The sequence below is a fragment of the Cupressus sempervirens genome, chromosome 4 (genome assembly GCF_028749045.1).
Source record: "Cupressus sempervirens isolate cs-2001-9-10 chromosome 4, ASM2874904v1, whole genome shotgun sequence".
NCBI lineage: Eukaryota > Viridiplantae > Streptophyta > Pinopsida > Cupressales > Cupressaceae > Cupressus > Cupressus sempervirens.
The window spans coordinates 601,400,934-601,422,618 of record NC_143121.1 but is presented as its reverse complement, the minus strand read 5'-3'; the positions used below and the strand labels follow the sequence as shown (position 1 = coordinate 601,422,618).

The following is a 21,685-nucleotide window of genomic DNA, read 5'->3' as shown; positions in this document are numbered from 1 at the left end:
TGGAATGATTGCACTTTATTAGGATACATATTATCATATCATTTTGTCTCTTATTCTTGCATTGACCTATTTGGTGAGATCCACAATAAGATCATAGGTGTAACTTGAAGTTTATTCTTACTAGCATCTTAGAGATTCATGATCAACACTGCTTTTTTATTATTGTTTTCTCTAAAAGGGTGTCCAATTTTTTAATTTGGTACGAAATTGGATGTATGTGAACCAGTTTTTTATTAAAAACATTGAGCATCTTAGAGTGATACTACTAAGCTTTGGTTCTTGCCTTGAAAAGTTTACATTTAAAATGATTAGAACAGGGCATGTAAACATTGCTAACTTTATACAAACTATCCAATACATTCGATACTGCCAAAAGCTATTGAGGCAACTAAATCTCCCACAAGAAAGAAACAGGCAAATACTATATTCAATGCCACTTGTAAAGTGAATTTGCATTATTTATCTGTTTCTTGATAAAGTCATTGTAAAGAGTTATCCAAAGTAAAAAATCTAACCATAAATTTGCATAAAAATACCATGATCTAAGTAACTTGACATTCAGGGGGAACAAAATTGTCAGCTATTGAAACTAATAAAATAATGGAATAGATTACTAACGTCTACAATTAAGCAGTTTATAATATAAAGACCAAATTGCTTGCAATTCTTTTATTTTCTGCTTACTGGGCTTGAAGTTAACCTCCTTGCCTGCATTAAGTGTCCTAACAAGTATTCTATCCAAAGCGGCATACAAATCGTCATAGCGAAAACAAAAAATAAGATCATTTCACTATTTATTCAGGGATGTTTTTACCACATGGACTTATTTTAATGCTCATGTCATCACCATGATGAATATTTCCCACAGATAGTCAACTCTCACCTGTTTTTAACTTGCGTAAAATAATCATCATAGCAATGACTTGAGTATTAATAATATTTCCATGTACCCAAAATCCCAAAAATCGATCATACCAAGTAATAATCCACTGCAAAAGTCCCACACACTTGAAAAAAAATAAGAATCATGATTTGCATTCTAATTCATTAAAAACCTACTTAGAGGAAAAGGCATACCTGTTAGGTGCACATCTTTATTGCTGTTGCTGAGTACCTCCGACAGCATTCTTATTTGCCACTTGTTTCTGTTGAAGCTGTTGTAAGAGGTTGGCAGCAAATTGCAATGTTGACTGATACCTAAGATTTTTTTCTGCCTCACTTTCCGAACTCACTTGATTATGGCCCAGCAAAGCAGCTCCAATACCTTGAAGTTGTTGCACCTGACTGGAAAGTTCTGAGCTCATTTCACTGTGTCCTACCTGCATATTTGGTAAAATTTGGGACCCACCTCCTGCCTGATACTGGTCAGACGACCTAGATGTCCTTGTCTTCTGCTGAGGTGAAACTAATGATTGAATATTTTCAGATGTCCCAGATGAGAGCATTTGAGCATAAGATGTCTGAGAATTTACGGGAATTTCTTGTTGATACCTTTCTTGTCCACAAGTCATTTTAAGTTGTGCACTATGCGGATCCATACGATGTATAAGCTCATTTGTAGTGGTTTGATACATCATAGAAGATTGATGCACCTTTGTATTGGGATCTTGGAATGATGGGTTTACTTGAGCCCCTTGTCCACTTTGTTCAGTTGCATTATTAGATCTTGGCATGGAAATGGTAGCAACTGGTGAAGAGGATGATTGATATTTAAGTTGAGTAGGGTGCTGATAAGTGCCTTGCTCTGGCATTGATTGATGTGAAGGTAATGGTGGCAGCTGCTGATGTTGCCTCCAAATGTCTGATGATCTGGGAGAAGAATCCTGCCAGCTGTTGTTTGAGGCGTCATTACTGCGATTATAATCATATGTATCTTGCTTCATTGAGGAAGCTTGAGCCAATGAACCAGAACTGGCACCAGAAGCTTGAAAAGCGTTAGGAATAAGGGAGCTTATCGTGGCAATCAGCTCAGGTGTCAGAGCGACTGTCGACTGTGGAGCAGACAATTCATTTGCAGTCTGCAGAGTTGCAATTTGTCCTGTGTGCAAAGGTGAGAATGATCTGGGAATGTCTGTGTTATATTCAGCTTGATCCTCTTTTAATACCATCGTGCCATGATCCACTTGTGAAATGGGAAAATGCTGTTGTTGGACAAGCTGCTGTGAAGGCTCATGTGGTAATCTGATAGATTGATTTTGATACAGAGAATTGATTGGTAGGTGATGAAATTTAAGTACAACACCAAAAAGACGATCAGTACCATGAACTTTCAGATAATTCTCTGAAAAATCTGATGGAGGCACCAAAAACAATGTTGTACCATCACTAAATTTGGCAACGCCTGCCCGATGCTTTGAACCAAGATAGTACAAAAATTCTTGATAAGTAGGCACATCTTGGCCTCCCGCAGGTAGAAAACATACCATCCCAAAATCACTTGCTTGTGAAAAGTGATCAGCAAGTTTATCAAGACCTGTTCTTGCAGAGCAGTTTATTACTTCAGGACTGCAGAAATAAACAAAATTCAGATTTAGCTTTCAATATACAACACAACAATGATGTCTAATACACAAATAAATTACACACTTACAATTTGGCATCAATGCCTTTGCCCATTGATATGCACCGTGCACGGCACACAGGAGTTCCACCTTTAGCTATTATACCTTGCCATGGCCTATCCTGATCTACAACTTCATAATGCTCTCCATGGCCTCCACAATTCCCAGCACTAGCTGAAGCAGGTGGAGGTTGCATATGACCTGGACCAGATACAACCTGTTTGCTACCATTTACAGGTGATCCTTGACTTTCTCTTAAGCCCATAATATCTTCATTGTTTCTCATGTTTACAAAATTTGAGTTTGTTCTATCAGGTTCTGGCCCATAATAACCTGGAAGAGCCCTGGTGGCATCATTCTCCAGTTTCCTAAAATCCAAATGTCCGGCTTCTGGATAAGTCTTATTGACTCTCGGCCTCTTTGTTTCCCTTAGTGAAGTATTTCCATCAAATCCATCCCGTGCACCTGGCACCGGACCAAGAGGCCTCAATCCTGGAGCTATGAGAGAGGGTGGTCTATTCCAACCACCACCAGGTCTAGGACTATTTATGCTAGCATCTGTAAATTTGTGAAAAGGCTCTGACCTTGAGAAAGGAATTCTGCTCTCAGTTGTGTGCTGCTCGTGAAAACCCCATGGACCAACAGGACGTGCATTGATGTTTATTCCTTGAGGATTACCATGATTAATAGGTCGTAGGCCTTCAATTGAACCAAACTGTGAGCCACTCCTATAAAGGGTATCAGGAGGGCGCATTCCTCTCAATGGAGTCATTAATGTTGCACTGTCTTTAGTGCTGTCTACAGGCATAAAGTCACTGTTTGAATAAAGAATTTGTATCCTAGGATCATTGAAGAGCCTTCCTTGAACCCCTTCTTTAGCACGCCTTGCTTCATCAACACTTCTAAATTCAACAAGCGCATGGTGTCTTGATGGATAACTTTTAATCCGTTCTATCTCACCAAAAAGTATCAGAGCATTATGAAGCCTTTGGTCATCAATGTTAACAGATGGAGGGAACCCTATCCATAAAATATTGGTTTGACCACCTTGATTTCTGCCACCATCATGTCTATGTGCAGTCTTCCCCAGAATAAAAAGGAAACACAAACAGTACGAGTGTAATGTCAGGAAACATAAACATTAACATGAGAATTTTAAACAACCACCTATTCAATGAATGGAATGGTTAATTTCCTGGGGCCACAAAATAACTAGCACATTCATAACAAAATAGTAAAACTGAATCTCTTGTATAGAAGATCCACCTGTACTTTAGGCAAGATGCTTTGTGAAGATTCAGGTGGACGAATCAACATGTCAAAATTCTTCCGTCCTAAGTCTGTGGACCCCATAAACATTCTCTGGTCAGCGAAGCGGCCATTCCTTGCCTCTATTGTATGCCCATGAGAATTTGCAACACTTTCCTAATAACAAACAAGTTAAACATGTTAAAAAAAATTAGGCAGAACGAGAATTCATTAATCATGGCTGTCCAAATAGTTAAAGCCAACATTACTAATTGCAAGGAGTCCTTATGCTAACAAACAAATGCTAGCAAAAAAATAGATATTGATGTCTATCGAATCAAAACAAACCATGTTAATTTCGAGAAATGCCCTTCAATTGAATTAAACAGTTACATACTCGCTTTACTGGTTGAGACCTTAGATAATCAACACGAAGGGAATCGCCACCAAGCTGTTTTCCATTTAAAAACTTGACAGCTGACACAGCATCCTCTAGCTTTGAATAATCAACAAGTGCAGAGTTCCCATCACGCAATAGCTTGAAATCTTCAAAATGGCCAAACTTTAGAAACTCAGCTTCCAACTGTTCTTTCGTAATATTCTGACTTATACCACCTATCCATAGGTGCTTGCTAGGTTTGGCCTACAGCATATAAAAGATGTGAATGAGAAACATGTTGACATGACTTTGAATATGACCTAATTGGGATTCCAATATGAACTTTGACAAAGAAATAGAACTGCAGACACTAATAAAGTTTTAAAAAAATAGAATCCTTATGCTAGTATGTCAGATGTTACAGTTGGATGTGAAATGGCACTACAGAGCTGCTTTAAAGTTCTCAGTGCAAGGGTTTCTGGGGCAGCCCATGGCAGACGGCCTGGACAAAATGAATTTACAGGCCCCTGATGGCAATAGCATGGTCGGATTCAGCCGATCTGAGGTGTGGACGCCGCTGAAAAAAACAGGGTTTTGTTTTTTAGATGGAGAGCCATCCTACAGAGGCAGATTAAGGCAGAGAGAATTTGGAGGGGGGCCCATAGTCAAGGTCTCAATAGGGATGGCAGCAGCTATCAGTTAAAGGGGCGCTCAGGAAGTGGAAGCCTATGGAATGAGTGGTCTCTGTCCATCAAAAATGGAAGATGGAGGCAGGTCCAAGGTGTGGGGCATGTGGAGAAACGGCTGGGCATTGTTAATCATGGACAGCATGAGGTAGGCAAGGATGAGCCCAGAAAGGGCATGCAGAGAGGAATGGCGACTCTTCCTAACAGTGAAAACAAGCAAGGGGATGGATGGGGTTTTGTTTTATACCTTAGTTGCCGGATTCGTCCCTTGCTGCCTGGATTCGGGTTCGGGTCCATACGGGTCCGGGTTCGTCCCTGGGTTCGGTTCGGGTCCGGGCAGGGTCCTTAGTTTTGACTGTGGATTCGTCTGGGTCCTTGCTGAAGCGAACCCAGATGAACCCACAGCGAACCCAAGGCTAAAACAATATAAAAGAGTGTGTTTTTTTAATTGTTTTCTTATGCAACTCTCAAAGGAATTTAATAAAAACCATTTCACTCATCTAATCCCTTATGTCAAGGAGGAGGACGATGATATAGCAGCATATGGGACTAGCGGAACCAGTTTGGGTTCCAATGATGAAGATCTATATATAGTTGCAGTTGGAGATGAAGCCATTGATCCCTCATTTTGTGATGATCCATTTGAACCTTGAAGGGCATTTGATACTATGATTATTGATAAACTACTAAAAACTTGTCATCTATCATCATGTTTCAATCTTTATTACTTGATGAACTAGTCTTTCTTTTGCAATTTAGTAATTCAATGTATTATTTGATGAACTAGTCTATGTTTTGCAATTTAGTAATTCAATGTATAATTTTCTTTACAATCATGAAGATAGATTAATGAGCGAGTATTTAATGCTTTTAGATTCAGGTAAAAACAGGTTTTGAAGGGACTTGAAACCCTTTGGCATTTGGCATTGATCAATGATCAAGCAACAATTGTTCATATTGTGAAATGACTTTTTTTTGCAACTATGCATGTTTCTCTTGTGTGTGTGTGTTTATATATATATATATATATATATATACACTCACGAACCCACCCACGAACCCAAATGGGGAAATAAAAAATTGCCCGAATCCACGAACCGAACCCCGAACCCGAACCCGTCCCCGAACCCGAATCGGCAACTTAGTTTTATACTCATCATCAAAGGCAGTTACAGTGGATGTCAATGCTGAGGCTGAGGATGAGATTGCTCCCAGTCTCTCAGTTTTTTCAGAGTTGGATGTTATTGAACGCTTTTGGGGATTCTGACCAAGTTTACAAGCCCTATATTCCTGGGTTTCAGAGCAGTGGGAACCCATTCTTGATGGTTGCGTTCAGCTATATCCAGTTGCAAAAGGGTTTTTCATTGCTGTTTTGTGACAGTGTTCAGGATAAAAATAGGGTTTTGTCTGAACAATTTTGGTGCTGGTAGGATAAATTTTCATTTGTTGTTGGAACCATGGCACTCGGATTTTTGTCTCAACAGAGATATTTGACAGCGTTCCTATTTGGGTAAGGCCTTCAAATCTGTCCTTTCATCTCTGGTTTGATTCTATGTTAATGCTTTGGGTGTGTTTCTGATGATTGATGACAGATCTCAAATCTTCTTCATTCTACCTTTGCTCGTATCCTGGTGGAAAAGGACATTGCTGAGGGTTTTCCGGCTGAAATTTCAATTAAATCCTTAAAAAGTTACTAGACTAAAGTGGCGGATTATGAAGGTTTCCCTTACATTGTAAAAGATGTTTTCAAACAGGGCATGTTGCTGCAGATTGTGAACTTGGGGGAGCTTCTAAGACATCTACATGGTGGAAAAATGTATCAAACCAGCACTATACAGTGGAGAAGAAATCTGAGAAGCATAATAGTTTCTCTCAGGTGGTGGCCGAATATGGTGATGGTGAGGTATCCCCGGTGCAGGTTCTCTTTGAAAAATATGAAGAATAATGAGACTTTATCTGGTGATGCAGTGCAAGTTACTCTAGTGAAGGTGGGTACACCGGATGGAAGGGAGAAATCTAGATTAATGCATCAAAATGTACCAGAAGGATTAGTGTAGGATGAACCTTTAGTGGATGGTGAGGTATCAGGGGATGAGGATTGTGGGAATGACCATGGTGAAATTACAGTTAAAACAGGCAAAGGTTGCTAGATTAGAAGAGGTGTAGCAGGTAGTCAAGAGAAAGAAAGATAGGTGTCCAAGGAAATTGGATATGCTTCTTAGGTCTCACAGAAAACGGGGGGTTAGCTGACGTATTTTTCCTTTCACTGATTTTCTGATGTTTGGATTTCTTCTGTGGTTCCGAAGTTTATGTTTGGGATTGTGGAATCCATGTTTCCACTCTAGCTTCAAGGCGGGCTACTTCCGGCTTATTTTAATAGATAAATATCTATTACCAACTCAAATAAAAAATTTTAAAAATAAATAAATGTCAGATGTTAATTTCCTTCAATCAAAAATTGTCAATAAGTAATATAACTTGGTGTTTTTCTTAGAGTATGGATAACAAAGGCTTAAACCACTATTTCATTTCTTTGAGGCAATCCTTGCAACCCTTCTAAAACTATGGACATACGGAGATGATCACAGTGATGGTAACTTTGCAACTATTCAAAAAATGGGCATTTTGAATGTAAAGCTATAGGCTGTAATATACCATCACAAATTTAATACCTTGGAGAGAATATTTTGTTTTCTATTTCTATCACCATAATATATACACCTCAAAGTATATTATTTCCAGGTGGCATCTCTGATAATTAATCAAATTTGCACAATTAAATGTCTCTCGTAAACATAGCAAACAGATTTTCTGAGAAATAGAAAATTTAATAACTTGAAATTTTAAAAAATTTAATTAGAAGATCAGTCTACTTAGCACAATGGTGATTTCTGCATGAAATCACTCCTACAAATTTGTGGGTTTCTGTCCTTCAATTCCAGCCATGAGGAGTTTTTCCTCTGCTTAAATTAACTACGGCTCCATATTCCAAAGGAGCAATAAACAGATAATAATAGATGTACTCTTTTTACGGTGAATAATTCTCCTTGTTTGGTGTCTCTTTTATTATTTTATATAGTCATGATTCTTCAAATGCACTTGACTTTCAATAAAATTAAACTTTAATTTTATGTTTAATTATTACATTTTGTTTTTCATTTAACACTATTATTATTATAAACCCATTTTGAAAAGAGAATACTACATAATCTTAAAAAGATGGATCAAAGAATAACACACAAGCAGGTGTCCATGTAGATCAAAATTTGTCCACTAGAAAAAAAAAAAGGTAAACTAGAAGGGCTTGAAAATTAAAATAAATTTAACAACCTGATTCTCAAAAACAATTTTAGGTAACAACTACGCCAATAGAACGGATACAAACACAAAAATAAACCCTTTCCAAGATATACCACGCAACAATGCACTCAAGCAATACAACAAAGAGAGGTTGCACAAGGCGGAAAGGGCACCAAATTGACAGATAGCTTGTGCATTGTGAACACATGAAATTACCAAAATGATTTAAATAAATGGCATAAAGACTAAGCTACCAAATCCCCACACACGCAAATCAATTCCAAGCACAAAACATCCCAGAATCAGATTCTGAAATGTTTTCAAGATTCCCCTCTCGAATCCAACCAAATCCAGTGACTTGTTGATAATTCCATAATTGATCTTGACTTGGTCAACCTGTAAACATGATTCATGAAGGATTTCTTCCGTCAGTCTTAACTCTCTAGACATTTTTGTGTCACAACTTCATGTTTTTCTATTGCATATCAAACAAAAAAGGTAAGCCCATGAACCAAACAAACAAAATAGAATTTTTGTCGCTCCATTCTCTGTAGCAATCCTGGCCATGATGCCCATATAATACAGGGGCTCTAAGACCAAGGTATCTTTGCTTCAAGCTCAGAGCCTAAAAGCAATCAAGAGGTGGCCTCTACAATTTAACAATGGATAAATGGCTTTCAATATATTTCCTAAGTGCCCTTGAGCTTCCTTTCAGTTGGAAATATTGCGGTTGCCTCCTTAAGCTTTCAGTGACCTCTAATAATGTAACTTAAGTTTTGTGAGGGTCATGCCAAATGGCTCGCACAAAAAGAATATAAGAAATGGCAAGCCATATTTATCCTACCTATGTGAATGATGAATTGTTTCCGATGCCCACACATATTAAGATGAATTTTGAATTTTGAATTTCTTAGAAATTTATTAAATTTATTACCATCTATTAATAATTAATAATCTTGCACTCAGTTTAATGAAGCTTATTATTAAATGTCATTAAATTAATATTAAATAATCAAACCCGACGATGTGCACTTGGCACAAAACCCACAAGTACCCAATGCGGGAACATCCCTTGGACAAGTACTAGGAGTACCAAAGTACCCTTGTTGCAAGCACAATCATCATCGCCCAATGGCCACACCAGTTGCTGCACTGCCTAGGTGTTTGGATACTTGGGGAGGTCAAGTGTTTGGGTGTTTCATCCACTCTGTTAAGAGGAACAAACTTACCTCTAATAGAGTAGACAAGCTAGTTTAGTGTCTTGCTTATTGTAGATCGAAAGACACACATGTCCGAAGAGAGCCCAGTAGGATGATGGGATGTAGAGCCAAGGGATCCATCTCAGATTGATGAGGATGAGATTGCACCAGAAACAAATGTAGGGTGGGTTGTCGTTCCTTTGGCAAAACTTGAGCATGAGGAGTCAAGTGGTTCCAATAATGAGGACCTTGGCTTGGGGATGAATAAAGGCTTCCCATCACTACATTTTGTCATTTTCACATGATTTTGTACTCATTTTGATATTGATCATGATTCATATCATGCATGAAGGTACTCATCGTAATCATCTTTATGATATAATAGAAATTTGATAGAACTTATATAAATCTTATTTGCTGATAGTTTGGATTTCTATTTTAATTTTAATTTCTGAATGTTACTTTTGGGTATGTACTATATTACAACATTGAATGTTCAATAGTGCTGGTTCACATTGCAACTTTGCTATGTTTTGGATTGTGTTGCAATTTTGTTGTGCAAGTATTTCAATTTGGTATGTTATACTAAAATATCATTTCATAACTAGCATTTCAAGTTCTATGCAGCACCCCACCCCTCCCCTCCTCTCAAGTTAGCCAATGGGTATTATTGTCATATAGAAACATGTTTACAAACACATGTTGCTGTTACAATGCCTTCTTAACTCTTTATATCTTTGTCATCTTACATGGCATGATATATAAAATTAGAACCTTTGTGGCTTGAATCTACAATATATACTTCATGTTTGACACCTTCAAGTTAAGAGCCAACATTGGAAAACTCGACAATACCATTAGCTTTATCGTCAACTCATGATTTTGCATAGGTAAAGGACTACTGTTCCAAATCAAGGAATCAATCCTTTCTTCCTGTGTTTGTGCGATTGTCTTTATAAAACTCTCGAGTATCAACAAGAGTTAGTTCACTACATACTGAAAATTTTTAATTGCTTCCACATGGCTGGTTTGGCAAACCCTAGGACAGAATTTTGAACAATATGCGGTTCCTCTTTGCCTAAACCATCACATATCTTAAGTGAATTTGTGGCTTCCTTAATCTCTTGGACAAATTTATGCCCAATCAAAGAATCATGATGGTATGATGTAAAAAAATATATAGACTCTTTAATTTTCCTTAACTGATTAAGTCTTTCCTCATATCTTAAGCAGTATTGTACTTCAGCACACGATCTTCAATGGCATCCATTGTTTCCCCTCCTTTATTCATGTCTGAAACATATGTAGATGCATGCTCAAGCAATGGATCATGCAAAATTGATGTACCACAATTATTATGCATAACCAAATCAGAATTAACTTTATCCCTTCCAACTGCATTAGCATAGCTGCTGCAAGTCTCATGTGCTTCTTCAAATTAATTTTCTGCATTGAAACAATCTATAAGCTCATCATTAGTGACTTCAATGTGTTCATCGTTGTTATGCCTCGTCCATCATTTTAGCTTCTTCCAAAAAAAATCTCTAACAATAATTACATATCCAATTGATATTTTTGAAATGGTTAAAAGAAATTATTCATACCATTCATAAGTTTTTCCATATGTTAACCATTTATTTGTGACTTTCACTATTTTTGCTACCCATTTCTTTAGTTGGTGAGGCAAGACGGAAAGTAGGCGAAAATCTCACACCTCTTTTATTTTAGCCATTGATGTAACCTTTTATGTTGAGGATTATAACTGTCCTAGAGATCTTTACCTCTGATATTGCTGTATGTTAAAATTGAGATATTGCCTCTGCATTGCATCAGCAACTTGAGAAGAGACTTGTGATATTTCCACCATCAAGTGAGCACGGTGTGGCATCCAAAGAGTGCTAAGTGTTTCACCAAAAATATTTGACTTTTTATTATGTGAAGGGATGTGTCATGAAAAGAGAGACATGTTCGGAAATATGAAGAGTCTAGCATTTGAAAATTGAAGAGACCTTTGGTTATGATATGACGAGTCTCTCAATTCAATATATATATATATATATATATATGATTGCTTTGTGCAATAAGTATGGCATCAAGTTGAGCTCGTACTTGGACATTTTATTAACAAAAGAGAATTTTTTTCTTGTGTGGTTGGGTTTTTCCCTCAAATTGGAGAGTTTTCCTAGGATAAGTTGTTGTGTCCTTATGTACCTAATTTATTCTACTTTTTCTTATTGTTGATTAAAAATATTTCTGAGCTATACATTAACATGGTATCGAGCTAGGTTAGATAACAGCAATTAAGGGAGTTTCTCTTGTTCTCTAGTTCACGTATCTCTTACAATTCCCATAAGTACTTTGTAAGTAATATACAGGTATTAAAACAGCAGTAGCAACAGAGCTCTTATTATCTAAGAGGTTGCTATTGTGAATTACTTTTTCATTTGACTATTTTGGGAATGTTGGTCTATAGTATACATTTGCTTGTGCAGCTTAACCTATGGTAATACTCATCACTATTCTTTGTGGCAGTGTTTCTATCTTCTATGTGTTTGTTTTGGTAGCATACAACTCTCGCCTGCCTGTGTATTGCTCTTTGTGATGGTTTGTAGCTTGAATTCATTGGGTTATGTTCTTGATGGCATCTCAATATCTATGTAGAGTCACTTGTGATTCTCATCAGCAACAGTTTTAATGTTTTTGGTTTGTTATTATCCATATGCCTTCATGATCATGATTTTCCAGCAAGCTATATTGTCGTCAATATCTCATTCTTCATCGTGTTCCTCTCTTCATTCAATGGGGCTTGAATAACGTCTTGATTTATAATTGGGATTTATTTATATCATTCAGCAAAGCTCAACCAAGCTATCTAACATCTCTTCTATGCAATTGATGGAATATGTATCATCCTGGATTGTAATTGGCATGATATGCCTCCATGCCTTTTGCAGTGTCTTTACAATTTCGTATCTTCAAACTCTGTTAATTGTCACAAGCTTTCTTGAAGATTGCCTATAGCTCCTATTCAGTGATGATTCTTGATTTTGTTTTCTTATATTATCTTCACCTTTACTAGACTCACAATGGACTTTCAGTTCCTCTTCACCATGATTATGTCTTATGTTGTACAATGCCTACGCTATTGTTTTTTGTTGAGTTTAAAGCATTATCATAGATGAAGAGTATCCTACTTTATGTGGCTATGCTGACTTGGCAGCCTTGTGTATTGCATATTATGATTTGGTATAGAGGCAGAACCTTTGATTGTACAAATCAGTTTACACTAGAACTTAATATTTTGTAGATATCGTTTTATTATTAAAAGGTGTTGGTTCAGATACTATGGTCGATGGTTCTCATTATGGACATGTCAATTATTCTACTGCTATATTTCTTCTGTAACTGTCATCTCTTTAGCTTTTTTTATGCCTTTTTTTTGGTGTTTGACGGAAGAGACTTCCTCAGTGTGTGGCCTCTTTTCTGCAATTCAACGATTATTATGCAGTGAGTAAGAATTGTTTGCCGTATTGTGTATTAGCAACAATTGCACTGTTCCACTCATTGTGCTATTTATGTATTAGACTCTTTTCATATTATATTTTTCTGTAACGGATGTGTAGCATATTTTATGCATGCTGCTTCTGTAAATTCAAGTGTTACATCGGGTGGTTGATTTTTCCAACATTTTATTAGCCTAGCATTTCGAGAAAATGTTGTGATCATTATATAAATAATGATTATTGTGTATTAATTCATATTTGCATGCATGCGGAGGAAAACTAGACTACAAAAAGATAAGTATTCTATGATTATAACTTTGTATAGATCATGAGTTTTTGTTACATAACTGGGAATAGTGTATGCTTTTAGCATTGATCTCTATATTTCTCTTCATGAAAGGCTGATTTTATGAGTCTTTTCTCTCTTGGTTGCGGGACGGGTCAATGGGATGATGAAAGATTAGGTACAAAGTCATGCAAATTGGAGAAATGGACATGAGAACATTACTTGCAATCATGAGACTGAATTGATGATATATATCTTTCATTAAAAGACGAAGACCGTATACAAGAAATGATATTCAAAGGGAGACTATTCAAAAATGAGAGAGAGGTTACATGACAGAGGGAGATGTCTAATTCTTTGAAAGCATATGTGGCAGTTAACTGCCAAAGCTCCATGTTTAGTCAACTTGGAATCACATCTCTTTTTGTGGTAATCAAAAACAATGAATGCTACTCCTACTAAGAGGGGTCTATGATGAGAGATAATCTTAGTCATTCTTATACATGTTGCTAATGAGTTCTTTGCAAGAAAAGTTCGAGGTGAAATCCCTTGTTCCACCATTTGCGAGTAGGTACAGTAGACCCACCCTCTATGAGTAGGCATGGTGACAATACATTCTCTAGGAGATGTTTGAGATGAAAGCCCGTGACTAACCCTTTGTGAGTAGGCACGATGAAAATGCATTCTTCTCTGGGAGAATTCTAAGGTAAAAGCCCTTGTTCCACCCTCTGCGAATAGGTATGGTAGAGCCACCCTCCACCAGTACGTATGTTGGATCCACCCTCTGCAAATAGGCATGGTGGAAGTCGAGTAACTCCATGACTTTAATTTTATGCTCTTTTAAATTAACTATGGCGAATAATGTTATGCTGAGACAACAATGTTTTATTGAGAAAATCTATATGATGAGAATTTGTTATTGACATTTTTTATTGCAGCTATGTGTATGCTTGTAATACTAAAGTTCTCTCTCTTGTTGCTATATGTTGAAGTTGAGATGTTGCATCTGCATTGCATCAGCAACTAGAGAAGACACTTATGTTGATGTTCCCATCATCAAGTGAGCACGACATGGCATCCAATGAGTGCTAAATGTCTACACCAAAATATTTGACTTTTTATCATGTAAAGAGACATGCGTCATCAAAAGAGACATATTTGGAAATATTAAGACTTCAGTATTTGGAAATTGAAGAAACCTTCAATTATGATATGAAGGGTCTCTCAATTCAATATATATAATATATAATTGCTTTGTTGGATATGTATGGCATCGAGTTGAAAGCATTGTACTTGGACATTTTATTAATAAAAGAAATGTATTTCTAGTGTGGTTGGGTTTTCCCCTCAAACTACAAGGTTTCCGAGGATAAGTTGTTATGTCCTTATGAACCTATTTTGTTCTACTTTTTCTTATTGTTGTTTATCATTATTTTTGGGCTAAACATTAACATTTTATACCCCTATTGTATGAAAACTTTAAAAAAGGGAATTGATTATATTAACAATTCATGCTTTTAAATAGCCTTTATAGATACTATAAAAAGCATAATAGAAAAGAAGAGTTGTATTAAAAAAACAACATATAAAAATAGACTAAACTAAGAAAACTCAAAATAAAGCATGACTGACAATTAACTAAGGTTCTCAAAGAACAAGCCAAATTTAGCAAGAACCTAATATACTACAAATAATATAATACCCTCCCTTAATGGTCATTCTATCAACTACCCTACAGAAGATCGTACATGTCTTGTAATTACCCATATCGTTGTAAAAGTTAGCCCATTAATTTGAAAGCTCTAAAAACTTCTCGAGCCCAATATTCGTGATCTCCTAAGACATGGATGTATTTATGCTCAAGCGATTTTTTTTTCCACCCCTGAGATCTTGGATGGCATACAAATATGGACAACCCCCTAGGTGAGGGTCAAGATTGACCTTTACCTTAGGTAAGGGTGAGGGTGTCCCTTACCCGAGGAGTTTTTCCTTAGATCCCAAGCCTATTTCAAGGTTTTTTGTCTTTCCTAGCCCAAGATTAGATAGCCCCTTTTGGATTTGCTCCCAAAATCAGTATAAAAGGAGGCTTGTTCACTTCATTTAAGGATCCATTTTGATATGCACAAAGTCCACCCATGCCATCGACTTGAGAACAAAATTCATACTTCCATTCAAGCCATCAATTGCAAGTAAGCTTTCTAGGTGCATTCAAGGAGTTCAAACCCAACAAGCAAGGATTCATTGGAGGCCTTCATGTCATCTTACCAATCATGCATCTCCTTCTCAAGATCTACCTTCTTCCTTCCTAGGAGATAGTAGAGTTGGCCATCAAGAAAGATCTACGTTCAACAACATTGCACAAGCATTCACGCATTCATCCTTCAAGGACTTAAGAGCATACTTACATCCATGGATCCCTAGAGGTTTGGCTAGTGAGGTGAATATTTACATTTCTCTAACTTTTACATGCTTTTTCATTTCAAGGCTAATTCCTAAACAGAGGCTTGACAAAAAGCCAAAGCCTCTAGGGTTTCCATCATAGGGTTTACTGAATATTAATGATTTATAACGTTAGTCAAATAAATCATAGTGTAAACCTAATGGACATCTCCTTGATCAAATGTTTTCATAGATATAACTATGTAGATATATTAAAATCAAAATGATCTGCAGTTTGCATTGTCTTGCTATATTGGATCCTTCAAAGTTCTTCGACATTATTACATACCATTATCTGTCCTTTGTTTCCAACTTCGATCTCAACCCACATATTGCTGCTACACTCCGATAGCTCTATCTACAACCTCTACTCTTCTTCCTTTTTCCAACCACACTTCTTCCAATTACTATATCAAACTTGTCTTCTTTCCTTAAGTATATCACAAATCATGAAAACCCTAAATCTAGATCCAACGATCAAAGTTCCTTCCTTTCATCCTTTTTTCGATAAGTTCTCGAATCTTTGATGCTCTAATGGGCAATATCATCACTAATAGTGCTTCCCATTGCAACTATTACCCGATAAGTCTCTTCTCACTATTCTTTCTATGTACCCTTCTCAACTTCCTTGTATACTTTCTAAAGATATGGTAACAAGTTAAAATAATATGCCAAACATTTTCACATCAATGACAAACATTATAACTGATGAACATGCAATCCATCGGTTCCTTTCTTCATTAGCAACTTGTAGAGCAGTTATGGCAACAGTCTCCCCCTCTGCCATTGATGGCAAACCATAATGATAAGCAATTGGTAATTTGCCAAAATTGATCTCCCCCATACAATATGATCTTTCTAATTTGCAGCTTTGCTTCATTCTATTCTCTCTCTAATAGTATTCCTATCTCCTTTTCCTTCACATGTTCTTTCACCTTCTCCCCCTTTGACAGCAAACTTGTAACAAACTCTCTTCATGATCATGTTTTGTCCTGCACTCATGTACTCCCATGCTAGACTACTCTTCCTTGAGCAGCCCACTCCGATGACCATGCAAATGATATGTTGTCACACACTTCATGAACTGTTGCACTATACAACTTCCTAGTTGATTTCTAATAGGGGTAGGACCCCTAACTTGCTTCTCAAGTACTCAAAGCTTTCCCTTGGTAGCAGTTTTGTAAATATATCAGCAACTTGCTCCTTTGTGGGAATATACTCCAGTCTGACTTCTTTATCCTCTACATGTTCTCTTAGAAAATAATACTTGTGTTTGCTATATGTTTGGTTTTTTAATGCATTATCAGGTTCTTTGATATATTGATAGCACTGGTATTATCACAATGTATAACAACTGGTTCTTCAACCATTTCCTGTATTCCTTTCGATATCTACTTTATTCATGCAACTTGCTAACAATTGATTGACGGTACGACATATTCAGCTTCCTCAGTTGATTGTGAAATGCAATTCTACTTCTTACAAGTCCATGAAACCAATCCATCTCCTAAGAAAATACTTCTTTGCTTGTCCTTTTTTATCATCAATGTTTCTTGCCCAGTCTACATCTGTATAGACTTTAAAATCAAAATCTCCTTGTTTTTCATACCATAGACCCTATTCTTGAGTACCCTTATGATATCAAAATATTCTTTTAACTGTTGTTAGGTGTGACTCCTTTGGTTGTGATGAGATTCTTACAACGATTTCTACTACATCAATTATGTACAGTTATGTACAGTATGTTGTGAATATTACAATAATAGATAAGACGTCTATTATTAGTTAATGGTTATCTTGTAAATATCTTTAGCTTTAGTTTGCTTTCGTTTTTTGCTTTCTCTGGAATAGAATGTTTCTATTCTTTACGATCGTTTCCTAAGGAAACATCGTCTCTTCCTTTTGTATAAATTGACCTCTCGGTCTCTGTTATTAATAAGCAAGTATTTACCAATTACCTCGTAATATGGTATCACAGCTAAATACTTCAATTTTTTCGAAAAAATTTATAATTTCTTCTTGAAATTATTTGTTTAAATTTTTCCAAAATTATTTCAGCTAATTTCTCCAAAACCCACCTAGGGTTTTTCTGCTTGGAGAAATTCCCGAATTACAGGTCTGCAAATCGCGTGGAAATCGTGGCCATTTTTTGAAGACTCGCGTTTTAGGGGTGAAAATCTGCATGTTTTTGTATCAAATCTTCATGCTCTTAGCCGTCTCACTCTGTCATCGTGCTCTGGGAAGCAGATTTGACCATTTTTCATCAAGAAATCTGAAATTTTTTCAAGCTTTTTTCAGCTAGGGCCGTTTTTTTTCGAAACCCTAATTTTTGGGTTCGAAAAATTTTTTTGTTTGCAGATTCTTGGTGGGTTTTTCGAGAGCTCAACTGGGTTGTCGTCCGTTTTTTCTGGGTGCCTCGATTTTTGTGCCTCAATTTTAGAGCCAGCGGATTCAAAAAACGACAGCAGATTCCTTCTGGTTTTTTCGAGCTCTCTTTTGGGTCATTCTCTGATTCTTCTGGGTCTTCCGTATTTTTGCCTCGAAGAACGTGCCTTCACAGATTTTCACAATTTTTCATTGAAAAGGGTGCCATGGCATCTCTGACAAATATTCTGCTCGAGCATAATTCCAAATTCAATGGTCGCAATTATGGAACCTGGAAGCAACGCATCATCGCAATCTTCGAATATCGAAACACCGATCAACTTGTTCTGGGTGTTAAGCAGCGTCCGACTTCTCCGGGTCCTGATCAAGATACATGGGATCTGAACAATCGAGAGGCAGTAATGCTTCTCAAACTCTCCGTAGCTGATGACCAGCTTTCTCAGATTCCATCCGGCAAGACAACGGCCAAAATCTGGACACATCTCAAAGGTCTTCATGAGACTTCCGACAAGAGCAGAGCCTTCTTTTTGAAAAACACTATGTTTTCTATTGTCATGGATGAGCGCACCTTGCTCCAGGCACACCTGAATCGGATTCAGGAAATCCGTGATCAGTTACTTGCCATCGGTCGCAAGATGAAGGAAGAGGATATTGTGGTAATCACTCTTCGGAGTTTACCAAATTCCTATGAGCATTTTATCGAGACTCTCAACATCACATCTACTGGTGTTGATCTAAAGTTCACTGATCTCTGCACCCTGCTACTTCAGCAAGATCGGTGGAAACAACAGTTCGGTAGCAGCTCCAGTTCCACCTCCACTGAGCAAGCCTTTGCTACGAAATCCTTTCAGAAGGATAAGGGCAAGTTTCAGCAACCATCTCAGCAGAAGTCTTCTGCTCCAGCATCCGATGGTACCAAAAAGAAGAACATTCAATGCAACTATTGCCACAAGTATGGTCACATGAAGGTTGCATGTCGGAAACGCTTAGCTGCCTAGTCTAAGCAATCAGGTTCGCAACCCAAAGCGAACAGTGCAGAGCACACTGAGTAGGCGGAATCTGCCTTTTATGCCTTCATGGCTAAAAGACCCGCAGATCATGTACAGTCATCTGCCTGGTACATTGATTCAGGTGCGTCTCGACATTTCACTCACCGCAGAGACTGGTTTATTGACTACCAGCCTTATTCAAATTCTGTTATCTTTGGTGGTGGAGAAGAGTACACGGTTGTTGGTAAAGGCAACATTCAAATTCAATCTGTTGGGAGGAAGCTCATATTCCTCGATGTGTACTACGTTCCAGGGATGGAACTAAATCTACTCTCGGTCAGTCAGTTGCTGCGACATTCTCCACACTTGGCAGTCACCTTCAGTTCACATCAGTGCACCATCACTGATCGGGTGACTAAGTCTACTATTGCAGTTGGTCTTGAGGATCATGGTCTTTTCAAACTTACTGATTCTGGTGATTCTCAGGACTTAGCTATGGCTGCTCGGCGATCTTCCATCAGCACACTTTGGCATCAGCGATATGGGCACTTAAATGTGCATTATCTCTCACAACTTGCTCGGGATGAGCTTGTTCTTGGTTTGCCAGAGATTCAAACCCAACACCTTGGAGTTTGTGACGCATGTCAGGCTGGGAAGCAACATCGCACACCTTTCCCCAGTGGCGATTCTTGGCGAGCTTCTCAAGTACTTCAACTTGTTCATGCTGATATCTGCGGCCCTATGGCCACTCCTTCTGTTCTTGGGTACAGGTATTTTCTGTTGTTTGTAGATGATTTCAGTAGAAAAATGTGGGTGCATTTCCTTAAAAAGAAATCCGATGCATTTATTGTATTTCAGAAGTTTAAACCCTTAGTTGAAAAAGAGTCTGGGAAATCTATTATTACTCTTAGATCAGACAATGGGGGGGAATTTTGTTCTAATGTTTTCTCCAGCTTCTTGGATACACATGGCATCCAACGCCAGTTCACCACACCCCACACGCCACAACAGAACAGTGTAGTTGAACGTCGGAACAGGACAATCACCGAGATGGCAAGTTCCATGCTCGAACACAGACATGTTCCGAAGCGTTTTTGGGCAAAAGCAGTTAACACTGCAGTTTATCTGTTGAACCGGTCACCCACAGTGGCGGTCAAAGGTAAAACTCTGGAAGAGGCCTGGTCAGGTCGCAAGCCCAGAATCAGTCACCTGAAGGTTTTTGGCTCTCTTGCTTTTGTTTGGATCCCTGATGCTTCACACACCAAGTTGGATGCCAAGAGTCAGAAACTGATGCTTGCTGGATATAGCAGTCTTCACAAAGCCTACCGCCTTATTGATATTGAGACATCTCGTCTCATATACAGCCGCGATGTAGTCTTTGATGAGCAGCGAGGACCATTCATGCCTGTTTCTCCTGTTCCTGATCCAGCAGACCAGCCTATGTAGGTTCATGATTTGGGAGTTCGGCTTCCATTAGGTCCACCTGATGGGAGGGCTCCAGTAGCTCCTACAGCTCCAGTCCTGCCAGTGATACCTGTACAGACACCTTCGGCTTCTCCTGCAGGATCACCTCGTTTTGAAGATGCTTCACCTAAGTTTGATCCAAATTCTTCTGATCAGGATCCTGTTGATCAAGCATCTCCTAGTACTACTGTTGGTCATTCTCCTCTCCGGCCTAAGTGGTGGGCTAAGACACTTGCTGATCTTCATGATGATGAGCTCATTGATGGGAGAACTACTCGGAAAAAGAGCAAAACTATAGACTTTGTTAACTTTGCTCTTATGGCCAACATTCACAGTGTGTTTGAACCTCAAACATATTCCGAGGCTAAAGGAATTCCAAAGTGGGAACAGGCCATGCAATCTGAACACCAGAGCCTGCTGAAGAACAACACTTGGGTCCTTTCTGATCTTCCCCCAGGGAAGAAACCCATTAGCTGCAAATGGGTCTACAAAATCAAATACAAATCAGATGGTACTTTGGATAAGTACAAAGCTCGTTTAGTGGCAAAGGGCTTTTCTCAGCGTCAGGGCATTGATTATGAGGATACCTTTGCTCCTACTGCAAAGATGAGCACCATCAGATTAGTCCTAGCCATGGCAACACAGTTTGGCTAGAAGGTCCATCAGATGGACGTAAAGAGTGCTTTCCTGAATGGTGATCTCCATGAAGAGGTCTACATGACGCAGCCTCCTGGTTTCAAGGTTGCTGGTAAAGACCATCAGGTTCTCAGATTGGTAAAAGCTCTCTATGGTTTGAAGCAGGCCCCTCGAGCATGGTACATCAAGATTGATACGTACCTCAATGATCAAGGCTTCAAGAGGAGTTCTTCAGACTCAAATCTGTACATCAAGACTAATGACAGTGACATCATCCTTCTGGTTATCTATGTGGATGATCTGATCATCACTGGCAGTTCGGCATCTTTGATTCAGGGAATCAAACAACACTTATGCCAGTCTTTTGATATGACTGACCTTGGGCTCATGCATTATTGCTTAGGTGTTGAAGTTTGGCAACAGTCTTCTGGTATATTCATCTCTCAGTCCAAATATGCCAGGGCCTTGTTAGACAAATTCCGAATGCAGGATTGCAAACCTGCATCTACACCTATGGAGAAAGGTCTCAAGTTATCAGCCAAGTCTGATTCTCCTTCCGTTGATGATACTACGTATAGGCAACTAGTAGGCAGCCTCATCTACCTATCTG

At 38.1% G+C, this 21,685-nt stretch overlaps 1 protein-coding gene across 3 annotated transcripts in view; it reads right to left on the bottom strand.

Annotated features, from left to right (window-relative positions):
* The window catches only part of FPA (RNA binding protein), an 82,449-nt gene that overhangs the window by 34,132 nt on the left and 26,632 nt on the right, over positions 1-21,685 (bottom strand). For 2 of the 3 annotated variants that reach the window (XM_089826111.1, XM_089826112.1), the window contains exons 3-6: positions 4,207-4,452; positions 3,828-3,986; positions 2,591-3,642; positions 1,078-2,505 (exon numbers count right to left, since the gene is read on the bottom strand). In XM_089826111.1, coding sequence (XP_089682237.1) covers positions 1,095-2,505; positions 2,591-3,642; positions 3,828-3,986; positions 4,207-4,452 — 2,868 coding nt within the window. In that variant the 3' untranslated portion in view covers positions 1,078-1,094. Of the gene's footprint in view, positions 1-573; positions 735-1,077; positions 2,506-2,590; positions 3,643-3,827; positions 3,987-4,206; positions 4,453-21,685 lie in introns of those variants that run through there. The other variant, XM_089826113.1, reaches the window with a different exon arrangement.